This window comes from Bubalus kerabau, chromosome 7 (assembly GCF_029407905.1).
Source record: "Bubalus kerabau isolate K-KA32 ecotype Philippines breed swamp buffalo chromosome 7, PCC_UOA_SB_1v2, whole genome shotgun sequence".
NCBI classification, from domain to species: Eukaryota; Metazoa; Chordata; class Mammalia; order Artiodactyla; family Bovidae; genus Bubalus; species Bubalus kerabau.
The window spans coordinates 68856213-68878701 of record NC_073630.1 but is presented as its reverse complement, the minus strand read 5'-3'; the positions used below and the strand labels follow the sequence as shown (position 1 = coordinate 68878701).

The 22489-nt window shown below is 34.9% G+C and overlaps 1 protein-coding gene across 1 annotated transcript in view; it reads left to right on the top strand.

Moving 5' to 3' along the window:
- The window catches only part of GABRG1 (gamma-aminobutyric acid type A receptor subunit gamma1), an 87751-nt gene that overhangs the window by 18502 nt on the left and 46760 nt on the right, over window positions 1–22489 (top strand). Inside the window, exon 2 of the mRNA XM_055588468.1 lies at window positions 6489–6637. Within this exon, the coding sequence (XP_055444443.1) occupies window positions 6489–6637 (149 nt within the window). The remainder of the gene's footprint in view (window positions 1–6488; window positions 6638–22489) is intronic.

Below are 22489 nucleotides of genomic sequence, written 5' to 3'. Positions count from 1 at the left end.
ATCCCTGGGTTGGGAAGATCCCCTGGAGGAGGAAATGGCAACCCACTCTGGTATTCTCGCCTTGAAAATCTCACGGACAGAGGAGCCTGGTGGGCTATAGTACATGGGGTTCCAAAAAATCGGACACGACTTAGTGACTAAATAACAGGAAGATCATTTAGATCAGGAATACAGTTTTATTTGTCTTTATGTTTTCTGTAGTTAACATGTTTGTAGCACTTGTTATTTCTGCTATAAATGAATGAAAGCATTGGATTGAAGAGTAAGCATACCTGTTAGAAAATCTTTTTCATCAGAGAGAGCGTGTGTGATTCTTTGAAATTATCATTCTAACTTCTCAGAACACAAGGCAGAGACTAAGCATCCTACACATGCACAATCCGAATGCACTTGCTAACTATTTACCACAAGTGTTGTGTTGTTATAAATTAGAAGACTCAAAATTCAACCACACTGGATTGTTTAATGATAGGATACCATGGAAACTTCAAAGAGAAAATGAGCCTTCAATCTACATCAATCTTGTTTCAAATTCTGCCTCTATTGTTTAATAGTGTGGGTCCTGGAAATTCTCTATATCTATTTTTTCTCATTTGTAAAATAGGAATAGTAATATTTATTAAATAGGACTACTCTGTATTAAATAACATAACTTAATATAGAAGAAACCTTACACACAGTTCTGAAAACATGATAGGAACTTATTGGTGCATTACTGGCCCTCAACAGTTGTTAATAAAAATGAAAACATCACTCATTAAAATAAACAAATTATAAAATTATATACTGAGGAGTCTATGTATTTCCAGTAATTATAAAATTATATTTATTCACATTATTTAAAAGAAGTGCTTGAGAATGAGTCTAGAAATTCCCAGGGAAATTTCATAAGAAAATACTACTTATTTCCCCCAAATGAATGTTCACTCAACATACGTAAATGTTACAGATCTTCCAGCCTATGAAAGACAGTGAGACATTGATATGCTATACAAACTATGTTTAACTTATTACAAGTGTTTTTTAATCCACAAAATAATACCAATATGATATTAAAGTAGTTAATATTCTGAAGGCAATTTAGAAAATGTAGAATAATGAACTATTAATATAGTGAAAGTTCCTTTCTGTTATTGCCAAAAATGAGGGAAGTTAGCTTTGTAATATCTTTGAGGTAAATTTTCATATTACCTCTGAGCTTTCTGGGAAAATGGGAATATACATCAGTGTGAGCATGTACTTTTGGGATTACCAAGATTTTGTTGCCCTAAAAGTTAGGGAAAGCTTTTATATTTTCTGAGAACATCCTTTTGACTACAATCGTATTGCAAAGAAAAATCAAGTTCTTATATGTGTAATGATCTTCTCTATCCATCAAATTTTTTTTTTTTATAAAACCAGGTTTTAAAGCTAGATGTATGCCCTAAAGTTTTGGTTATTGACAATATCTCAGCAATTCTAATTTCATAAAATTTTGCTGGAGGACATACCAGCACGGATTCCTAATACTTCAGTGTTTTCAACTCCTTAGTTCATAAATGAATGTATCTATGTACATATATATACACCTTTTATTGAGAGAAAATAAATTATTTGAAGGAAATCATATAACTGTATTTCAGTAGTATATACTCTTTAAGTTAAATACAGCAAAATAATTATGAATGAACATTAAAAATCTGTTAATATACCAGGAGTATAAAATTTGTATACTGTGGTAATATATAGTATACAATATAATATATTACAGTATATAATATATAGTATATAATATATACAGTATACAATATAATACAGTATATAATATAATATATACAGTATACAATAGAATACAGTATATAATATATAATAATTTGTATACTGAGACCCCCAAGTCTCAGTAGCTTACAAAAGGGATAAAATTATATACTCTAGTAAATAAACTACTCCCAAATCTCAGTGACTTACAATTCTAAATGTTTATTTCTCACTCAGGCCACGTGTCCATTGTAGGTCAACTGTGGCTCTGTTCAGGTTGCCTTTACTCTGATAGACAAGTCATGGAGTAGTAGCCTCTGAGTGTGTCTGGATCTTTTCACAGAAGGACAAGAGAGATATGGTGAACATGCATTGACATTAGATCTTCTGGTTGGTAGTGGCACATGTTACATATTCCATTAGCCAAAACAAACTACTGAGCCAAACTTGAGTTTAGTGGGTCAGGGATGTATAATTCTCTTTAAGAAAGGAGAACTCAGGTCACATGACCAAGTTAGAAGCCAGTGAAGTGAAAACTATAATTATCTGACAGGAAGAAGATGAGAAATATTGAGAAGACTAATACATCCGATTATCTGTTAATAACTATCAATATAATAACAGTGAAGATGAAATGAGGCACACATATTTCAAAGGTTAAGTTTTTATTTACAATGTTAATTTTTAAAAGGATAAAAAGGGTGAATGTTAACTAAACTTACTGTGGTAGTCATCTTGCTGTATACATAGATCAAATCATTGTGTTGTACACCTTAAATATATACAATGTTGTAAGTCAATTATGTATCAATAAAACTGGAAAAAAATGATAAACGAGTTAAGGACTGCATTAGCTAAGATGTTTAGGTCCACAGCAAAAGAGAGCTGAATGAATAGTGTAGAAATGACAACTAAAGCTATTATGATAAACTTCAATATCAATTGTGGGAGGGAAGCCCATCTCTGAAACATATGTAAGTAAATAATGTATTATAGATTTACCTAATTTTACCAATAAAAGTTTATATATATATTTTCACTGGGGACTAAGATTTACTAAAGATGAGTGTAAGTCTAGGATGATTTCACTCAAAGATGGTAAAGAATCTGTCTGCAATGTGGGAGAGCTGGGTTAGATCCCTGTGCTGGGAAGATTCCCTAGAGAAGGGAACGGCTACACACTCCAGTATTCTGGTTAGGAGAATTTCATGGACTATACCATGGACTGGCAAAGAGTAGGACACAAGTGAGTGACTTTGACTTTTCAAAGATAAATATATTACAACTGAGGCTTCCCAGGTGGCACAGTGGTAAATAATCTACCTGCCAGTGCAGGAGACGCAAGAGATTTGGGCTCAATCCCTGTGTTGGGAATATCCCCTGGAGTAGGAAATGGCCACCCACTCCAGTATTTTTGCCTGGAAAATTCCATAGACAGAGGAGCCTAGTGGCTAGAGTCAAGGGAGTCACAAACAGCTGGACATAACTGAGAGACTGAGCTCACACACACACCCACCCACTCACACACACACATTACTACCGCAATATGTTTCTAATATAATTCATAAGTAAGTTGAAACTTTATGCTTGTTAAACACACAGGTATAGCAGGAAGCATTAGCTGTAGGACCAGGGTTTGAGTTTCAGTTTTGCAAACAAATGAGTTTGTGCTTTCTTTAGTTCCCTACAAACTTCAGTTTCCTCTTTACAAAATAAAGGCAGTGGGTTATTTGATCCCTAAAGTCTAAATTCTAGTCCTATAATTTGATAATCAGAGTTTTCAATCATGCATATATGAAGAGTGAGTCATTCACTTATGATTTGAAAAGACAATCTTCAACCAAATTGTTGGAATAAATGTCTGGGGTCTGGGTTCTTCTGACTTAGAAGGAAGAAGCATCAGTTTGGTCAGTTCAGTCACTCAGTTGGGTCTGACTGTTTACAACCCCATGGACAGCAGTACTCCAGGCTTCCCTGTCCATCACCAACTCCTGGAGCTTACTCAAACTCATGCCCATTAAGTTGGTGATGCCATCAAACTATCTCATCCTCTATTATCCCCTTCTCCTCCAAGCATCAATCTTTTCCAGCATCACGGTCTTTTCAAATGAGTCAGTTCTTTGTATCAGGTGGCCAAAGTATTAGAGTTTCAGCTTCAGCATCAGTCCTTCCAATAAATATTCAGGATTGATTTCCTTTAGGATAGACTGGTTGGATCTCCTCACTGTCCAAGGGACTCTCAAGAGCCGTCTCCAACACCACAGTTCAAAAGCATCAATTCTTTGGCGCTCAGCTTTCTTTATAGTCCAACTCTCTCATCCATACATGACTATTGGAAAAACCATAGCTTTGACTAGATGGACCTTTGTTGGCAAAGTAATGTCTCTGCTTTTTAATATGCTGTCTAGGTTGGTCATAGATTTTCTTCCAAGGAGCAAGTGTCTTTTAATTTCATGGCTATAGTCACCATCTGCAGTGATTTTGGAGCCCCCCAAAATAAAGTCTGTCAATGTTCCCATTGTTTCACTGGCTATTTCCCATGAAGTCATGGGGCCAGATGCCATGATCTTAGCTTTCTGACTGTTGAGCTTTAAGCCAACTTTTTCACTCTCCTCTTTCACTTTCACTAAGAGGCTCTTTAGTTCTTCTTCGCTTTCTGCCATAAAGGTGGTGTCATCTGCATTTTTGACGTTATTGAGATTTATCCTGACAGTCTTGATTCCAGCCTGTGCCTCATCCAGTCCACCATTTCTCATGATGTACTCTTGCATATAAGTTAAATAAGCAGAGTGACAATACGCAGCCTTGATGGACTCTTCCCAATTTGGAACCGTCTGTTTTTCCATGTCCAGTTCTAACTGTTGATTCTTGACCAGCATACAGATTTATCAGGAGGCAGGTAAGGTGGTCTGGTATTCCCATCTCTTTCAGAATTTTCCACAGTTTGTTGTGATCCATACAGTCAAAGGCTTTGGCATAGTCAATAAAGCAAAAGTAGATATTTTTTCTGGAACTCTCTCACTTTTTCGATGATCCAGCAGATGTTGGCAATTTGATTTCTGGTTCCTGTGCCTTTTCTAAATCCACCTTGAACATCTGGAAGTTCATGGTTCACGTACTGTTGAAGCCTGGCTTAGAAAATTTTGAGCATTACTTTGCTAGCATGTGAGATGAGTGCAATTGTGCTGTAGTTTGAGCATTCTTTGGCATTGCCTTTCTTGGGATTGGAATGAAAACTGACCTTTTCCAGTCCTGTGGCTACTGCTGAGTTTTCCAAATTTGCTGGTATATTGAGTGCAGCACTTTTACGGCATCATTTTTAAGGGTTTGAAATAGCTCCACTGGAATTCCATCGCCTCCACTAGTTTTGTTCATAGTGACCCTTCCTAAGGCCCACTTTACTTTGCATTCCTGGATTCCTGGCTCTGGTAAGTGATCATACCATCGTGATTATCTGGGTCTTGAAGATTTTTTTTTGTACAGTTCTTCTGTGTATTCTTGTCACCTCTTCTTAATATTGTCTGCTTCTATTAGGTCCATACCATTTCTGTCCTTTATTTTGCCCATCTTTGCATGAAATGTTCCCTTGGTATCTCTAATTTTCTTGAAGAGATCTCTAGTGTTTCCCATTCTGTTGTTTTCCTCTGTTTCTTTGCATTGATCATGGAGAAGAGCTTTCTTATCTCTCCTTGCTATTCTTTGGAACTCTGCATTCAAATGGGTATTTCTTTCCTTTTCTCCTTTTCCTTTTGTTTCTCTTCTTTCACAGCTATTTGTAAAGCCTCCTCTGACAACCATTTTGCCTTTTTGCATTTCTTTTTCTTGGGGATGGTCTTGATCACTGTCTCCTGTACAATGTTATGAATCTCTGTCCATAGTTCTTCAGGCAGTCTGTCTATCAGATCTTATCCCTTGAATCTATTTATCACTTTCACTGTATAATTGTAAGGGTTGTCACTTCCATTGTATAATATTAAGGGATTTGCTTTAGATCATACATGAATGGTCTAGTGGTTTTCCCTACTTTCTTCAATTTAAGTCTGAATTTAGCAATAAGGAATTCAAGATCTGAGCCACAGTCAGCTCCTGGTCTTGTTTTTGCTGACTATATAGAGCTTCTGCATGTTTGGCTGGAAAGAATATAATCAGTCTGATTTCGGTTGACCATGTGGTGATGTCCATGTGCAGAGTCTTCTCTTGTGTTGTTGGAAGAGGGTGTTTGCTGTGACCAGATGTATTTAATACTTCTTCCTTTTATTCTTTGAACTCTATTTCACTCATCTTTCCTTGTCTTCTTTTTTATACTTGCATTTTAAATACATTTACTAGACTAATTATTGTAACTTTTCCTATATATATTTACCTTTTAATTTTTATTTTACTGTCTGGTTTAGAATCACTGTATATGACTCTACAGATTGTGGTCTGCACAAATCTAGGGCCACTACTTACACTATTATCTGCATGATCTCTGTCATTGTAAATGACAGTTGTGGGATGGGAAAATTTTATTTTATTACATTAATATACATATTTATTCCTTGTATTGATTTCTTCATTTTTGAATATAATTGAAACAGGACAGTTCATATGATGAAGGTATTAGGTATTAGGCTTACTTAGTATAAGATATTTCTAATGCTTTTTTTCACCTCTTATTACTCCCATATACAGTTATAACAACCTTAAACTATTTTTTAAAATCCTTCTTTGACTGAACTATCATACTAATTTTTCTTTGAATTCCTTAGTGTTGATAAAGCAGATGATGAAGATGATGAGGACTTAACAGTGAACAAAACTTGGGTCTTGGCACCAAAGATTCACGAAGGAGATATAACACAAATTCTCAACTCCTTGCTTCAAGGCTATGACAATAAACTTCGCCCAGATATAGGAGGTAAGTTTGAGTAATCATTCTGGGATTTTAGTGCCTATGAAAGCCACACTTACTGATGTTACTTTAATCATATCTCATATTTTTTGATTTTCTGACAAATGTTATAAACTGCTAGATTTGACAGTTATTAGTTGGACTGGTACTGCTTCAAGAGATTCACAGTTTGATGTGGGAAGAAAGATATCTAAATATTTTTGATGTCATTATTTTACAACTGCTACAACAAAGGGTGACTTAGCAAAGTTTTGATAAAATAGCCATCAAAGTTTTGATGAAATGATGAGATATTTCATTAAACAGAATATTTCAAATGTAACTAAGAGTTCTAATTCTGTAAAGTACTGCTGCGCTGTATTAGATAATGTAGAATTATAAGCCTTGAGAGTATATTTAGTGTAGGTAATCCAACTTTGTTCTTCTTTGTCAAAATTGTTAGTCTCAGTTCTGTGCATTTTGGTATACATCTTATAACATGATTAACTTCTGTTTCTCCTGTGACAATTTAAAACAAAGGAGCAAAATACATTAATAAGTCAGCAAAAATTTTTATTGAAATTGCATTCAATCTATGATCAATATAGGGAAATTAAAATGTTACCATATTGAATTTTTACCAAACCAAATTCATGATCATCATATATCCTTCTACAGGTATTCTATTTTTATTAATGTTTTCTGAAAGAAGTTCTGAACATATTTTGCTAGGTTTAATTATCTATATTTGGAGTTTTTATATAAGCATAAACAGATTTTTAAAAAAATTTTATTTTGTAAGTTTTTATTAGCAGCATATGGAAATATGATAGACATTTTGCTATCTATTGTAGCCTCAGCAGCCTTGTTGAATTTATCAGCTTTATTTATTGATTGGTGATTATTACAAATAATGACTACTTTGCAAATAGTGTCCATTTTTCAACTAATGAATTTTTACTTCATTTTCAAAAATTTTACTAGGGTTCTTTCTTCCTCCCTAATGTTTAAAATGATTTCTGTGCATCTTTTGAAGCAATCATATTGATCATATTTTGCTGTTTATTCTACTTACCATTTGTTTTATAAATTTGACTGATTTTTAAAACATCAACCAAATTTGCATACTTATATGTCACTTGGTTGTGACATGGTAAGATATTTAAAATATCACTAGATTCAATTTGATAATATTTTGTTTTAGAATTTTATATATATGTTCAGGAATAAAATTAGTTATTTTGCTTAAAAAATTTTTTTTCAGTTATAGAGTCAAGATTATGCTAGCGTCTACAAATGAGTTATGGTTCCCCATTTTTTCTCTTCACTGAAAGAGTTATTTAAAATGGATACTGTTTCTTTTAGAAATTTGAAAAGATTATTTGGTAAAATCATGTTGACCTAGACTTTGCATTTTAGGAAAAATTTTTAACAGTTCAATTACTTCAATAATCAGTTTTAGTGGGCTTTCAAGGAATTTAAATTTACTAATGTTAAATTGTTTCATAAAGCTTTTGTGATATTTTTAGTGATTTTTAGCACTACGGATTTTTCCCCTTTCTCACTCATATTGATAAACTATTCTTTCACTTATGAATAAATCTTGAAGGACTTAAAACTTTTTATCAGTTGTCATAAAATCAAATATTGGCTCTGTCAAATTTCTTAAGTGTCACTATTTTGTTTATTATGTTAATTTATTTTTTGTTTATTTAATTTCCTGTGTTCCTACATTGTTTTAAATATTTCATTTCAAAATAGAATTTAGACTTAGTAAAATACTACCTGGGCTTCCCTGGTGGCTCAGCAGTAGAAAGAATTCTCCTGCATATAGAGGAAATGTGGGTTCGCTGTCTGGGTCAGGAAGATTGCCTCGAGAAGGAAATGGCAATCCATTCTAGTATTCTTGCCTGGAAAATCCCATGGACCGAGGAACCTGGAGGGGTACAGTTCATGGGGTTGCAAAGAATCAGACATGACTAAGTGACTCAACAACAAAATGCTATCTATACATGGAATTCCCATAAACCTTTTGAATGTACTGTTAACATTTATGTAATCATAGAACCATTACCTAAATCAATGAACTAGTAGTATCAATACAATAATATTAACTAATCTATAGACCTATTCAAATTATGCTAGATACTTCACTAATGACACTTTTTTCTAGTTCAGAACCCTAACCAAGATCACACATTGCATTTTGTTCTCATGTCTCCATACTCTCCTCCAATCTGGTATAGTTTCTCAGTTTTTCTCTTTGGTACATTAACTTGATAACTTTAAAGTATATTAGCCAGAGTAAACTGCCGGGGTCCAGCCCCGGCTGATCCACGGTATTCGAAGCGGGGACGGCATTGGCGACCTATTTAATTATTTATTCATCAAAGATATAAAGAGTAATAGAATGAGGATAGCTCAGTAGGAAAATTCAGTGGAGAAAAGAGGCTGAGTAGCTTGGTTTACGCGGGAGACCAATAAAACTTCAAGACAAGAAGTTTGCACCACTTACGTAGGCCGCAGGCATCCTTCTGTTCTCCCGAAGGAGAGGAGACACTGAGGCCTCCCCGGTCGGATCTTAGAAGCCCAGGCATAATTAGCAAGCATGGTGGGTTCCGCGCTCCAGATGGAGACTCAGCCAGAATTTGAAAGAGAGGGCGACATGGGGAGACCAAGTTTCAGTGAACAAGGCCCGCACTTTATTTTCCAAAGTAGTTTTTATACCTTAAGTAATGCATAGAGGATAATGGGGGAAGGGGTGGAGTCATGCAAGGACAGCAGTTCCTGGTCCTAATCGAAGCCAGGCTTTTCAAACTTATCATATGCAAAAGTTCAGGTGAATTACATCATCTTCTGGCCAGGAGGCCTGTTAACATTTTAAGAAACTTATCTTTCTCTAAAGGTGATTATTCCAAAGTCAGGCACCAGCCTCCAAAAAAGCATTGGACAAAGCTGCATTCCTATAGGGCAAAGGTGAGGTGGGCTCAATCAAGAAAAGAATTAACTCAAGGGTCCAACGTTACAAACATTGAGGCTACTACTTACATTTCTATACACCCATTATATCAATCAATACACTGCCAAGGACACAGTAGGTATGGAGTATGGAGACTTAGCAGCAAACATTGGCTCAATAAGTGAAAAACCCTTCACCAATACAATTTCTAATCAATCTTTTAACTACTCAAAGGAATCTGTGTTTAGACAGTTTAGAACATCTCCTGCCTCTCACAGTTGGGAGGCTCTGAACAATCACATGTGGCCGGAAAAACCTATTCAGGCAGGCTAGAGGATTTCCAAAGGAGTTTGTAGGTTAAACACTGTCACACCCAGGAATTATTAACTGGAGCTGTAAGCTAACTCTTTTTTCAGAGAGAGGTAGTGGGGGACAGCCCCCCGTAAAGTCAGAGGTCGTAGGTAAGAGCACAAAGCAGAAAGTAGGCAGACTCTGGTTTGGGGGGTAGATGCTCGAGAATTTCCAGGGGGACTCCTGAGGCTCGATCCCGCCTTTGCGTATGCCGAACCTCCTTCCTCATGACCTTTGTCATGGGCGGAATTCCTCACGCTGGCTCCCGGCAGTGATAGAATTCCAGTTGAGCTATTCCAGATCCTGAAAGATGATGCTGTGGAAAGTGCTGCACTCAATATGCAATATGCACTCAATATGCAATATGCCGGCTCCCGGCAGTAAACCACTCAATTTGTCTGATATCTTCATTATTAAATTGTGCTTATGCATTTTTGCCAAGAATACCACAGACTGATATTTTGTGCTTTTCTGCACATGTGCTCACAAAATGAAGCAGGGCAAAGGCTAACAGAGTTTTGCCAAGAGATGCACTGGTCACAGCAAACACCCTCTTCCAACAACCCAAGAGACAAATCTATACATGGACATCACCTGATGGTCTATACTGAAATCAGATTGATTATAAACTTTGCAACCGAAGATGGAGAAGCACTATAATCAGCAAAAACAATACTGGGAACTGACTGTGGCTCAGATCATCAGTTCCTTATTGCAAAATTCAGACTTAAATTGAAGAAAGTAGGGAAAATCACTAGGCCAGTCAGGTATGATCTAAATCAAAGGCCTTACAGTTATACAGTGGAAGTGACAAATAGATTCAAGGGATTAGATCTGATAGAGAGATTAGATCTGGTAGACCAAAACAATCCCAAAGAGAAAAGAAATCCAAGACGGCAAAGTGGTTGTCTAAGGAGGCTTTACAAATAGCTGAGGAAAGAAGAGAAGCAAAAAGCAAGGGAAAAAAGGGAAGGATATATCTGAATGAATGCAGAATTCAAGAGAACAACATGAAGGAAAAGAAGACCTTCTTAAATGAACAATGCGAAGAAGTAGAGGAAAACAATAGAATGGGAAAGAGTAGAGACCTCTTCAAGAAAACTGGAGATATCAAGGAAACATTTCCTACAAGAATGGGCACAATAAAGGACAGAAACAGTAAAGACCTAACAGAAGCAGAAACAATTAAGAAGAGGTGGCAAGAATATACAAAAGAACTATACAAAAATGTCTTAATGACCCAGATAACCACTATGGTGTGCTCAGTTACCTAGAGCCACACATCCTGGAATATGAACTTAACTGGACCTTATGAAACATTGCTATGAACAAAGCCAGTGAGGTGATAGAATTCAAGCTGAGCTATTTAAAATCCTAAAAGATGACACTGTTTAAGTGCTACTTTCAATATGTCAGCAAATTTGGAAAACTCAGCAGTGGGCACAGGACTGGACAAGGTCAGTTTTCATTCCAATCCCAAAGAAAGGCAGTGCCAAAAAATGTTCAAACTACCATAAAATTGTGTTTATTTCACATACTAATAATGTTATGCTAAAAAACCTTCAAGCTAGGCTTCAGCAGTACATGAACCAAGAATTTCTAGATGTACAAGATGGATTTAGAAAAGGCAGAGGAACTAGAGATCATATTGCCAACACTCATTGGATCATAGAAAAAGCAGAGGATTTATAGAAAAACATCTACTTCTACTTCATTAACTATGTTAAATCCTTTGACTATGTGGGTCACAACAAACTGGAAGATTCTTGAAAAGATGGGAATAACAGACCACCTTACCTGTCTCCTGTGAAGCCTGAAGCAATAGTTAGAACCTTACATGCATCAACTTACTGGCTCAAAATTGTGAAAGGAGTATGACAAAGCTGTGTATTGTCACCCTGTTTAACTTACATGCAGAATACATCATGTGAAATGCTGGGCTGGATGAATCATAAACTGAAGTCAAGATTGCTGGGAGAAATATCAGAACCTTAGATATGCAGATAGTGCCACTCAAATGGCAGAAAGCAGAGAGTGTCCTGATGAGGGTGAAAGAGGAGAGTGAACATGCTGGCTTAAAACTCAACACTCAAAAAGTTAAGATCATGGTATCTGGTCTCATCATTTCACAGCAAATAGAAGGGGAAAATGTAGAAGCAGTGACAGATTTTATTTTCTTGGGCTCCAAAATCACTGTAAATGGTGACTGCAGCTACAAATTTAAAAGACGCTTGCTCCTTGGAAGAAAAGCTATGAGAAACCTAGACGGTTTATTAAAAGCAGAGACCTCACTTTATTAACAAAGGTCCCTATAGTCAAAGGGACCTTTGACATTTCCAGTAGTCATGTATGGATGAAAAAGTTGAACCATAAATAAGGCTGTGGTGGTTTAGTCGCTAAGTCATGTTTGACTCTTGTGACTGCATGGACTGTAGCCTGCCAGACTCCTCTCTCCATGGGATTCTCCAGGCAAGAATACTGGAGTGGGTTGCCATTTCCTTCTCCAGGAGATCTTACCTGCCTGGAAATCGAACCCTGATCCCCTTTATTGCAGGCTGATTTATCAGCTTTACCGACTGAGCAAAGAGTGAAGCCCCCTAATGAAGGCTGAACACCAAAGAATTGCTGCTTTTGAATTGTGGTGCTAGGGAAGACCCTTTAGAGTTTCTTGAACTGCAAGGAGATCAAACCATTCAATCCTTAGTGAAGTCAACCTTGAATATTCATTAGAAGGACTGATGCTGAAGATGAAGCTCCAATACTTTGGCCATCTGATGCAAAGAGCCGACTCATTACAGAAGACCCTGATTCTACTTTTTGTAGAATGATATTTAGAAACCAAGATCTGGGTTCTTGGTGGTGGTAGTGGTTTAGTTACTAAGTCATCCGACTCTCACGACCCCATGGACTGTAGCTTGCCAGGCTCGTCTGTCCATACCATTCTCCAGGCAAGAGTACTGGAGTGGGTAGCCTCTTCCTTCTCCAGGGAATCTTCCGAACTCAGGAATCAAACCTGGATCTCCTGTTTTGCAGGCATATTCTTTACCAACTGAGCTATGAAGGAAGCTTCCCTGATAGCTCAGTTAGTAAAGAATCTGCCTGCAATTCAAGAGACCCTGGTTGGATTCCTGGGTTGAGAATATCCCCTGGAGAAGGGATAGGATACCCACTCTAGTAGTCTTGGGATTCCCCTGTGGCTCAGCTGGTAAACAATCTGCCTACAATATGGGAGACCTGGGTTGGGAAGATCCCCTGGAGAAGGGAAAGGCTACCCACTCCAGTACTCTGGCCTGGAGAATTCCATGGACTGTATAAGTCCATGGGGTCGCCAATGTCAGACACCCCTACAAGGGTCCTTCGTATATTCATTAATATTGAGGGTCATTGCTTCTTGACTTCATTGGACAGATGGAGAAAATATATGTTCTACCTACACATTCACACATTCCTGTGTGTATCCATGTGTACATGTTTTATGAACCATGAGTCCAAACCTTTCACTTTTCCTTATTTGTAACTTCTTTTTTCCAACAAATAGGTACCTGGTTCTCATCTTCACATCGTATATTTTCTTATTTGTTCAATTCTAATAAATACATAAAGTGGTTCTATAATTTTAATAGGTCTATTAAAAATTAACTAACATGAATAAAACATTCATATACAATTAGTTTTGTGTTTATCTTTGAAGTATGTAATGAAAACACTGTTCCCCAAAATTACTTAGTTCTGTTCTTTCCTATCCCCATTCGGTGTTGTTATTTTACCCATTTTTTTCCAGTTTGGTTTCAGTGTTACTGATTATATTCCACTTTGAATGGAATCCATCTATGTTTACTTTAAGCATTTGTATGGTTTTATTTCATTTAATTCCCTAATGCACTCAAACTTTATCCTGTGTATGGTGTAAAGTATGAATCTAATTTTTATCTTTTTCAAATGGCTTTTCTGTTGACTCAGCATGATTTATTAAAGAGTCAATCTTTGCTTCCATTATTTGAGATGTCAACTGTATAATGTATTTTCTTATGTATTTTGGTTATTTATGACCTTTCTATTCCATTTTCTTACTTGTTTTTCTATTTATTTGCCACTACACTACATTAACAGTAGAGATTCAACAGTATTTTGGTACTTGTAATGCCTTTAAAGTATTTTAATGCCTGCCCTAAAGCTGGCCCCACCTCATATTTTCACTTTAGTTTGTTTTTCCTTTTAAGTTTTCCTGGCTATTGTGTGTCTTTATATATATATATATATATATATATGGTTTATTCCTGTATATAGGAACAACAAGTTTAGTTCCACTTGAAAAAGATTTTTTGGTATTTTTATTGAGATTCTGTCAAACTTATGAATTAACTTTGGGAGAACTAGCATCTTTATAATATTGAGTCATTTAAAACAGGAACATGGGCTGTCTTTCTGAATCTTCATGCTTATTTTCTATCTCTCTGGAATGTTTTAAGATTTAGTCATTGATTTTTGTCACATTTGTTAAATTGAATCCTAAACATTTAAGTTTTTCTTCTGTAAATGATAGTTCCTCAAACATAATATCCTCTGATTATTGTCTTTGTATTTCAGTGCTATTGATTTATGAATGTTTATTTTATATGTTTTCACCTTAATCAATTTTTATTAGTTTAAGCATTATTTCTTTTCAAAATTTTACTATCATACCATATGCAAAAAAATCTTTTTTCTTTACCAATTCATATGAAACGAATTGAATTCTCTTGTCTAAAAACATTACAATGTCTCATAGTCTAATATAATAAATTATAATGGAGATAATGAGTAACTTTTCCTTGTTCTCATTCTTAGGGAAATGATTCAAGTATTCCTTTATATGAATAGTCACATTAAGAACTTATCCCTTGATTCACTTGATTTAGTTTTAAAATCAAGAATCAATGTTGAAATTTTTCAGTCTTTTTCAACATTTATGGACATAAGTTTGAGTTTTACCCTCCTTAAATCTATTAGTATGGTATATAATAGTAATTGAAACTATTTGAATTCTGGATCAATAGTTTCTTACTAATTCTTACTTTCTTACAAATTCTTACTAAATATTGATATTTTAGTAAGATACTGATCTTACTAAAGATAAAGATGTTTGAATTCTGGACTAAGACACTTATCAAGGTGTTGGATTCTGCTTACTAATATATTATTTAGTATTTTGCATTGGTATTTATAAGTGATATTCATCTTCCATTTTATTTTTGAGTAACATTTTCATATGTTTTGTTATCCTTTTACATTTGTTTCATGAAAGGGTATTTTCCTTCATTCTCAAAGGTCTACCACTTTTTAAAATTAATTTTTATTTGAGTATAGTTGATTTATAATGTTGTGTTAATTTCTGCTCTACAGCAAAGTGTGTCAGTTATATGTATACATATATCCATGCTTTTTTAGATCTATTTCCATATAGGTCATTGCAGAGTATTGAGTAGAGTTCTCTGTGCTATTTATTAGATTCTTATTAGTTATCTATTTTATAGATAGTAGTGTATATATGTGAATTTCAATTTTTTCCAATTTATCCCTCCATCCCTCCCACCTGTTTCCCCCTTGGGAACCATCAGTTTGTTGTCTACATCTGTGACTCTATTTCTATTTGTGAATAGGTTCATTTGTACATTCTTTTTAGATTCCATATATAAGCGATATCATATAATCTTTATTTCCTTCTGTCAGACTTACTTCACTGAGTATAACAATCTTTAGATTCATCCATGTTGCAGCAGATGGCTTTATTTATTTATTTTTTATGGCTGAGGAATATTCTATTGTATATATGTACCATATCTTCTTTATCCATTCGCCCTGTTGATGGACATTTAGACTGCTTCCTTGTCCTAGCTGTTGTAAATAGTGCTGCACTAAACATTGGGGTTGGGTTTCCCTGGTGGCTTAGCATTAAAAGAATCCATCTGCAATGCAGGAAATGCATGCAGGAGATGCAGGTTCAATCCCTAGGTTGGGAAGATCCCCTGGAGAAGGAAATGACAACCCACTCCAGTTATTCTTCCCCAGAAAATCCCACAGACAGAGGAGCCTGGCAGGCTACAGTCCATGGGGTCACAAAAGAGTCAGACATGATCTGGCAACTAAACAAAAATGAAAAGAACATTGGGCTACATGAATCTTTTCAAATCATGCTTTTCTCCAGATATCTACCCAGGAGTGGGACTTCTGGATCGTACGGTAGCTCTATTTCGGATTTGAAAGGTTGTTGCTGAACGAAAATACGCCAGGATTCTTGGCCTCCAGAGGAGAAGAATTCAATCTGGGGCCAGAGACGAGGCTTGATCACTCAGAGCTTTTGTGTTATAAAGTTTTATTAAAGTATAAAGGAGATAGAGAAAGCTTCTGACATAGCATCAGAAGGAGGCAGAAATAGTACCCCCCTGCTAGTCTTCAACTGGATGTTATATAGTGACTAGCAGTCTGTTAATGAAAGAAAGGAATGTCTTAAAACTCAGAATGGCACCAGGCCCCTCATCCATAAAATGCATTTTGGAATAATCTTGGCACCAGATGATTCATCTCAGGCCATAAAATGATTGACTTGAATCTTGTAGAAGGGCAGATTACCATACAAATAGTTTTGTTTACATAGATTAGGGGAATAATATCCGAGTATAACATATTGGTTTGTCAAGTAGGTTCTAAGCCAGGAGGAACCTGACTTGAAGACAGAGTTTGGGGTAAATGCATAGTACATTAGCATAGCTTAAGACAAACACTCCCATAAGAAAAATGCATTGGTTAACTCAAGGTTTGAGAATAGTTAACTTCAGGTGAAACCAGGTATCATTATGGCAACACAGTATTTTAAGAGAAACCTCCTTTTAAATTTGTATAGAGAAGGAAAAAAATTTCGCTAGTTTGTTTCCTCCTGCTGATTAAGAGAGATAAAAATGTCTGACACTTGCAGCCTATTTCCTCCTTTTGGAGACCCCTGGCCTTCCTGCCTGTTACCCTCTGAGTTTTTAAAGGAGCTTCCATGCTGTTCTCTGCAGTGGCTGTATCAATTTATATTCCCACCAACAGTGTATATGCCCTTGTTTCCACACCCTCCCCAGCACTTATTGTTTGTAGATTTTTTGATGATGGCCATTCTGACTGGGGTGAGATCATACCTCATTGTAGTTTTGATTTGTATTTCTCTAGTAAACAATGATGTTGAATGGGGCCTAATTAAACTTAAAAGCTTTGGCACAGCAAAAGAAACCATAAACGAAACGAAAAAACATCCCTCAGAGTTGGAGAATATATTTGCAAATGAATTTACTAACAAGGGATTAATTTCCAAAATATATGAACAGATCATGGAGCTCAATATAAAACAAGCAAACAACCCAATCAAAAAAATGGCAGATCTAAATAGACATTTCTCCAAGGAAGACATACAGATGGCCAAGAGGCATGTGAAAAGATGCTCAACAAAGGTCTAACACTTTCTTTGTCCAGGTGTTGGCATTGTCTGACTCTTGGAAATTTGGTAGAATTAAATATAAATTCATCCAGGTCTTGTGCTATTTGGAAATAGTTAATCTTTTGATCATTTTTTTTCTCTGCTTCAATGTTTAGTTCCCATTTGTTATTTCCTACTTCATATTTTGTATTATTACCCCATTTTTTCTAATCATGAAAATTATGAGTAGTAGATTTTTTCAGGATTTCCATTTATTATAATAGCAAATGCATTCTAGTGGTTTTCTATTAACTACGTCATAATTCCTACTCTGTCTTTATTATAACCTTCATTTTATATTGTTTATTTTATTTTGTATTGTGTTTTTTGAGCTTGAAATTTAATGATTTATTTCCCCTCTTTAAGTTTTGGCGTGTTACTATTTGTGTTTCCTTTTTTTTTTCTTCTTCTTCTTCCCTGTATATTTTACCTCATAAATGTTGTTTGTTTTTGTTTAGTCATTGTGTCTGACTCTTTTGTGACTTCATGGACTGTAACCCACCAGGTTTCTGTCCATGGGATTTTGCAGGCAAGAATACTGGGAAGAGTTGCCATTTCCTTTTCCAGGGGCCTTTCCAGACCCTTCCAGATTGAACCTGCATCTCCTGAATTGCAGGCAGATTCTTTTACTGCTGAGCCACCAGAGAAGCAAAGGTGGCTGCATTTTATTTAGTGTAGAAATATTTTGTGTTATAGCTTCATACTGACTTGTGGATTTAAACATTGAAAAGAGAACTTATTTGTCAGCTATTTGTCACGCCTATAAGGTTTTTGGGGGTTCCCTGATGGCTCAGTGGTAAAGAATAAAAACTGCTTGCCACTGCAACAGACACAAGAGACATGGGTTCAGTGCCTGGGTTGGGAGGATTCCCTGGAGGAGGAAATGGCAACCTGCTCTAGTGTTCTTGCCTGGAAAATCCCATGGACAGAGGAGCCTGATGGGCTACAGTCCATGGGATCTCAAAGAGTCAGACATGACTGAGCATAGCAGATCACAAGGCTTTTTGACTTACATTTTTCTTTATCTGATATCAAGATATTGCTAATCCTAGTATTCTTATTGTTTCCACTTGCCTGTATCTTTTTGTCCTCATTAATTTTTGCCTCTGTTGATCACTTTGTTTTAGCTATGTCGTTTGTATGCACCATGTCATTAGGTCTTGTTCTGTAGTCCAAGATATAGACAATTTGTTTTTTTTTTCTTTTAACAGATCATTTGATTCCATTATATTTGTCAATATGACTGATAGGTTTGTTCTCAATTCTTTCATAACATTTTAGTCATAGTTACTGTCTTTCTATATGAGATTGGATTATTTGCACTTTAATTGATAATGTTTATATTTTAGTATTTTCAAAGCTTTATATTTTTGTTCTACTTTACCTTTATAGTTTTAACTTTCCTAATGGGTTTAGTCCCCTTTTTAAAAGTCTTTGATCTTTCTATTATCAGATGATTTTGGTATAATTTAACTCCCACCTATTATCCAAGAAACAGCCAGCTTTTTCTAGGTTTTAATTTTTCCTCTCCAATGCTTTATTATTTTTAGTTAACATATTTTCTGCTTTACAACAACATATAACAATTGTAAATAGTCTCACATCCTTGTCTCAATCTTTGTTTTAGTATTTGATCTGCATGGATATGTGTTAAAAGGCTCATCATTAGCATTTTTTTCCTGCTATTTTCCCAGTTCTCTCCAATCTAGTATATATTTTTAGAAGTTTTTCTGCGTTGAAAACTCTTTTTTCATTGACCCAGTGCTTGAAGGACACATTGGCTGCATATGATATTCTTCATTCAGGCTTTCTTTCACTGAGTTTTCTTTTATTAGACTGTTTCAGAGTTGACGTGCTTTGTGTGTTTCTTTTAAAAATATATATATTTGAGGTACAATATTGTGTCAAGTGTACTACTTTGTGGTTGGAGTTTCTTTACATTATGAAATGGTCACCATCATACATTTAGCAATTGTCTGGTCCCATAAAATGTAAAACTATTATTGATCATATTCTTTATGCTTTCTATTATATACCCATGAATTATTCGTTCTATAAATGTAGGTTTGTACATCTTAATCCCTTTCACCTATTTTGTCCCTAACCCACCACTCTCCTTTCTGCCAATTAACTGTTTTCTGTATCTATTAGTCAGCATTTGGCAGGGGGGAGGGGTTGTTTGTCTGTTTTTTAGATTACACATATGAGATTAAATTTACTTTGTTTTACTCTGACTTGTTTCACTTAGCATAATACCCTCAAAATCTACCCATATTGTTGCAAATGGCAACATGGCTAGTGATGTTGAACATCTCCAAATGAATTAAATGCCTAAATGTAAGATGGGAAACTATAAAACTCCTAGAGGAAAACACAAGTATGTTAGTCTTTGACATAAATCATAGCAATATTTTTTCAGATCTGTCTCCTAAAACAAAGGAAATAAAAGAAAAACTAAACATATGAGGCCTAATTAAACTTAAAACTTCTGCACAGCAAAGGAAATCAAAAACAAAATGGGAAACTACTAAATAGGAAAAAAAAATATTTGCAAATTATCTGACTGATAAGGGTTTAGTATCCAACATATAACCATCTCATATAACTCAGCATCAAAAATGAACAACCAATTAAAAAATGGGCAGAATAACTATCTTTAATTTTTTAAACACTCTCCAGACTATTTCCTGTAAAGTGGCTCTACCAATTTACATTCCTACAAATAGTTCCCTGGGTTTCCCAGATGGTGCTAGTGGTAAAGAACCTATCACCAATGCTAGAGACACAAGAGATATGGGTTCAAAGTCTGGGTCGGGAACATCCCCTGGGGTAGGAAATGGCAACTTGCTCCAGTATTCCTGCCTGGAAATTCCATGGACGGAGGAGCCTGGTGGGTTACAGTCCATGGGACCACAAAGAGTTAGACATGATTGAGTGACTGAGCACACACACTTACAGCAATACACTAGGGCTTCTTTGTCTCTACATCCACACTAGCACTTGTTATTTCTCGTTATTTTGATAAAGCCCTCTTGCAGACATGAGGTGATAACTCAGTATGGTTTTGATTTGTATTTCCTTGATATTAGTGATGCTGGACATTTTTTTCATATGTGTGTCTTCTTTGGAAAAACATCTATTCAGTTTCTCTGTCTGTTTTTTAATTAGGTTTATTGTTTTTGAAGTTGAGTTGTAGTGTCATTTTTGAGAAAATCTGATGCCAATACAATTTTCTTGCCCTGGTTATTGATTCAATCTCTGTTTTATGAAAGCTAGAGGACTTTATGGATTTTTCTTTGCCTTTCAGCTGGATACTTTCGTTAAGATGTATCTTAGAGTTTTTCATTTTGGGTAACATTTTTTCTGGGTAATCAATGTCTTTTTAAAATGCAATTTCAGGTTTTCTTTCATCTCTGGATAGATTTATTTATTTATTGCATTATAGTGTTGAATATTGATTTTCTTTAACTGTTTTGGTTTTCTTTTTAAGCTACAATTACAGATGTGTTAATCATAGCTTTCTATTTTCTTTCATTCTCTTTGAATTCTCTCTTTACCTCATTTATATTCTCTTGATATTTTCCTTGTTTTTTATTCATTATTTTTAGTTTATTTATTTATTTTTATATCTTATGATATTGTATTCCATTTCTTTCCTAAGTTCAATAAATTTCCTATTCATCTCTTCCTATGTATGTGTTTGTGTTTGGGGAATGGCACATTTTTAGTTTCTGAATTTCTGATACAAGGAAGTTTTTCTTATCACAGAGTGATTGCTTGACTATGTGTACTTGTTTTTTTTTTTTTTTTTTTTTAACTTCCTGCTTATGTGTATTGAGGGGATTTTCCACAGTTAATTTGCATTGGATCTTGATTTCTTATTTCTTCAACATTTTGGTATGGATCCTTTCCTTGCTGTTTTCCTATTTCTTTTTGCTGTTTATGAGTGTTTTGTAAGATTACTAGTTTATCAGTATTTCTTATGTCAGTAGAGCAAAACCTCAACTTTGAATGGATTCATTGTTGTGGGTGGTGTATATTTGGTTGGTGGTGAGTGAGGGGTTGCATGGTTTCCAATATATTGGCTCTGTTTTTTTTTGTTGTTGTTGTACGATCAATTTTATCCAGATTTTATTTTCCCTCAGTTCATTCCCTCTTTTGAATTCATCATCTAGTTATAATTTTATTTTCTTTTGACATTATCTTATTATATGTACAATTGTTTATCAATTTTAGTGATTAAAATATGCCTTCTTTATTAGATTTACTCATACATTAGTAACTTAACATGATTTAAGGACCTCGCAAGCCATTTACTACATAAACTCTAGTCCTTATTTTTTTTGCTATTACATTCACATATTTTCAGTCTATATTTTGAAATACTAAAAGAAACTATTATTTTTAAATGTTGAACAACAATTAACTTTAACCAAGAAATTACTCTTTCTGATATTGTTTCTTCTTTTCAGTACTGTATTTCCATTTAGAAACATATGCCCTATAGTATTTCTTTTGGTGTAAGTCTCCTGGCAAAAATTTACTTCAGTTTTTATATGAAAATACTTTTGTGTGGCCTTCAGTTTTTAATCATATTTTCAATGTATGCGAACCCCAGAATGGCTATTATTGCCTTTTCAAATTTATACACATTACTCCATTTTCTTTGATTATTTCTGTTGAAAATCACTTTTAAACATTAATAACTTTTATTTTTTTTTTTTTTTATTTTTTTTTTATTTTTTTTTTTACATTAATAACTTTTAAATCAACTTTAGGCATTTTATCAAATTTGACATCATCTCATCTATTTTCTCATAGTTGTATTAAAGTCTCTGATAATCACAATAACTTGTTATTTGTGTAACTTTCAAAAATTTTTTGAAAATTTTATGTCTTGGTTAAAGGTGATTTACTTCTCTTTCATGAAATGTGTGTTAATTTTTTATTGAATGCCATGACATATTAAAAACAATAGATATTCTAGATGATGTTATTTCCTGCAAAGTTGATGTAATTTTGCTTGTGTAGTCAGGGTGAGTTTGGCCAAACTTCATTTGGCCAAAATTGGTGTATT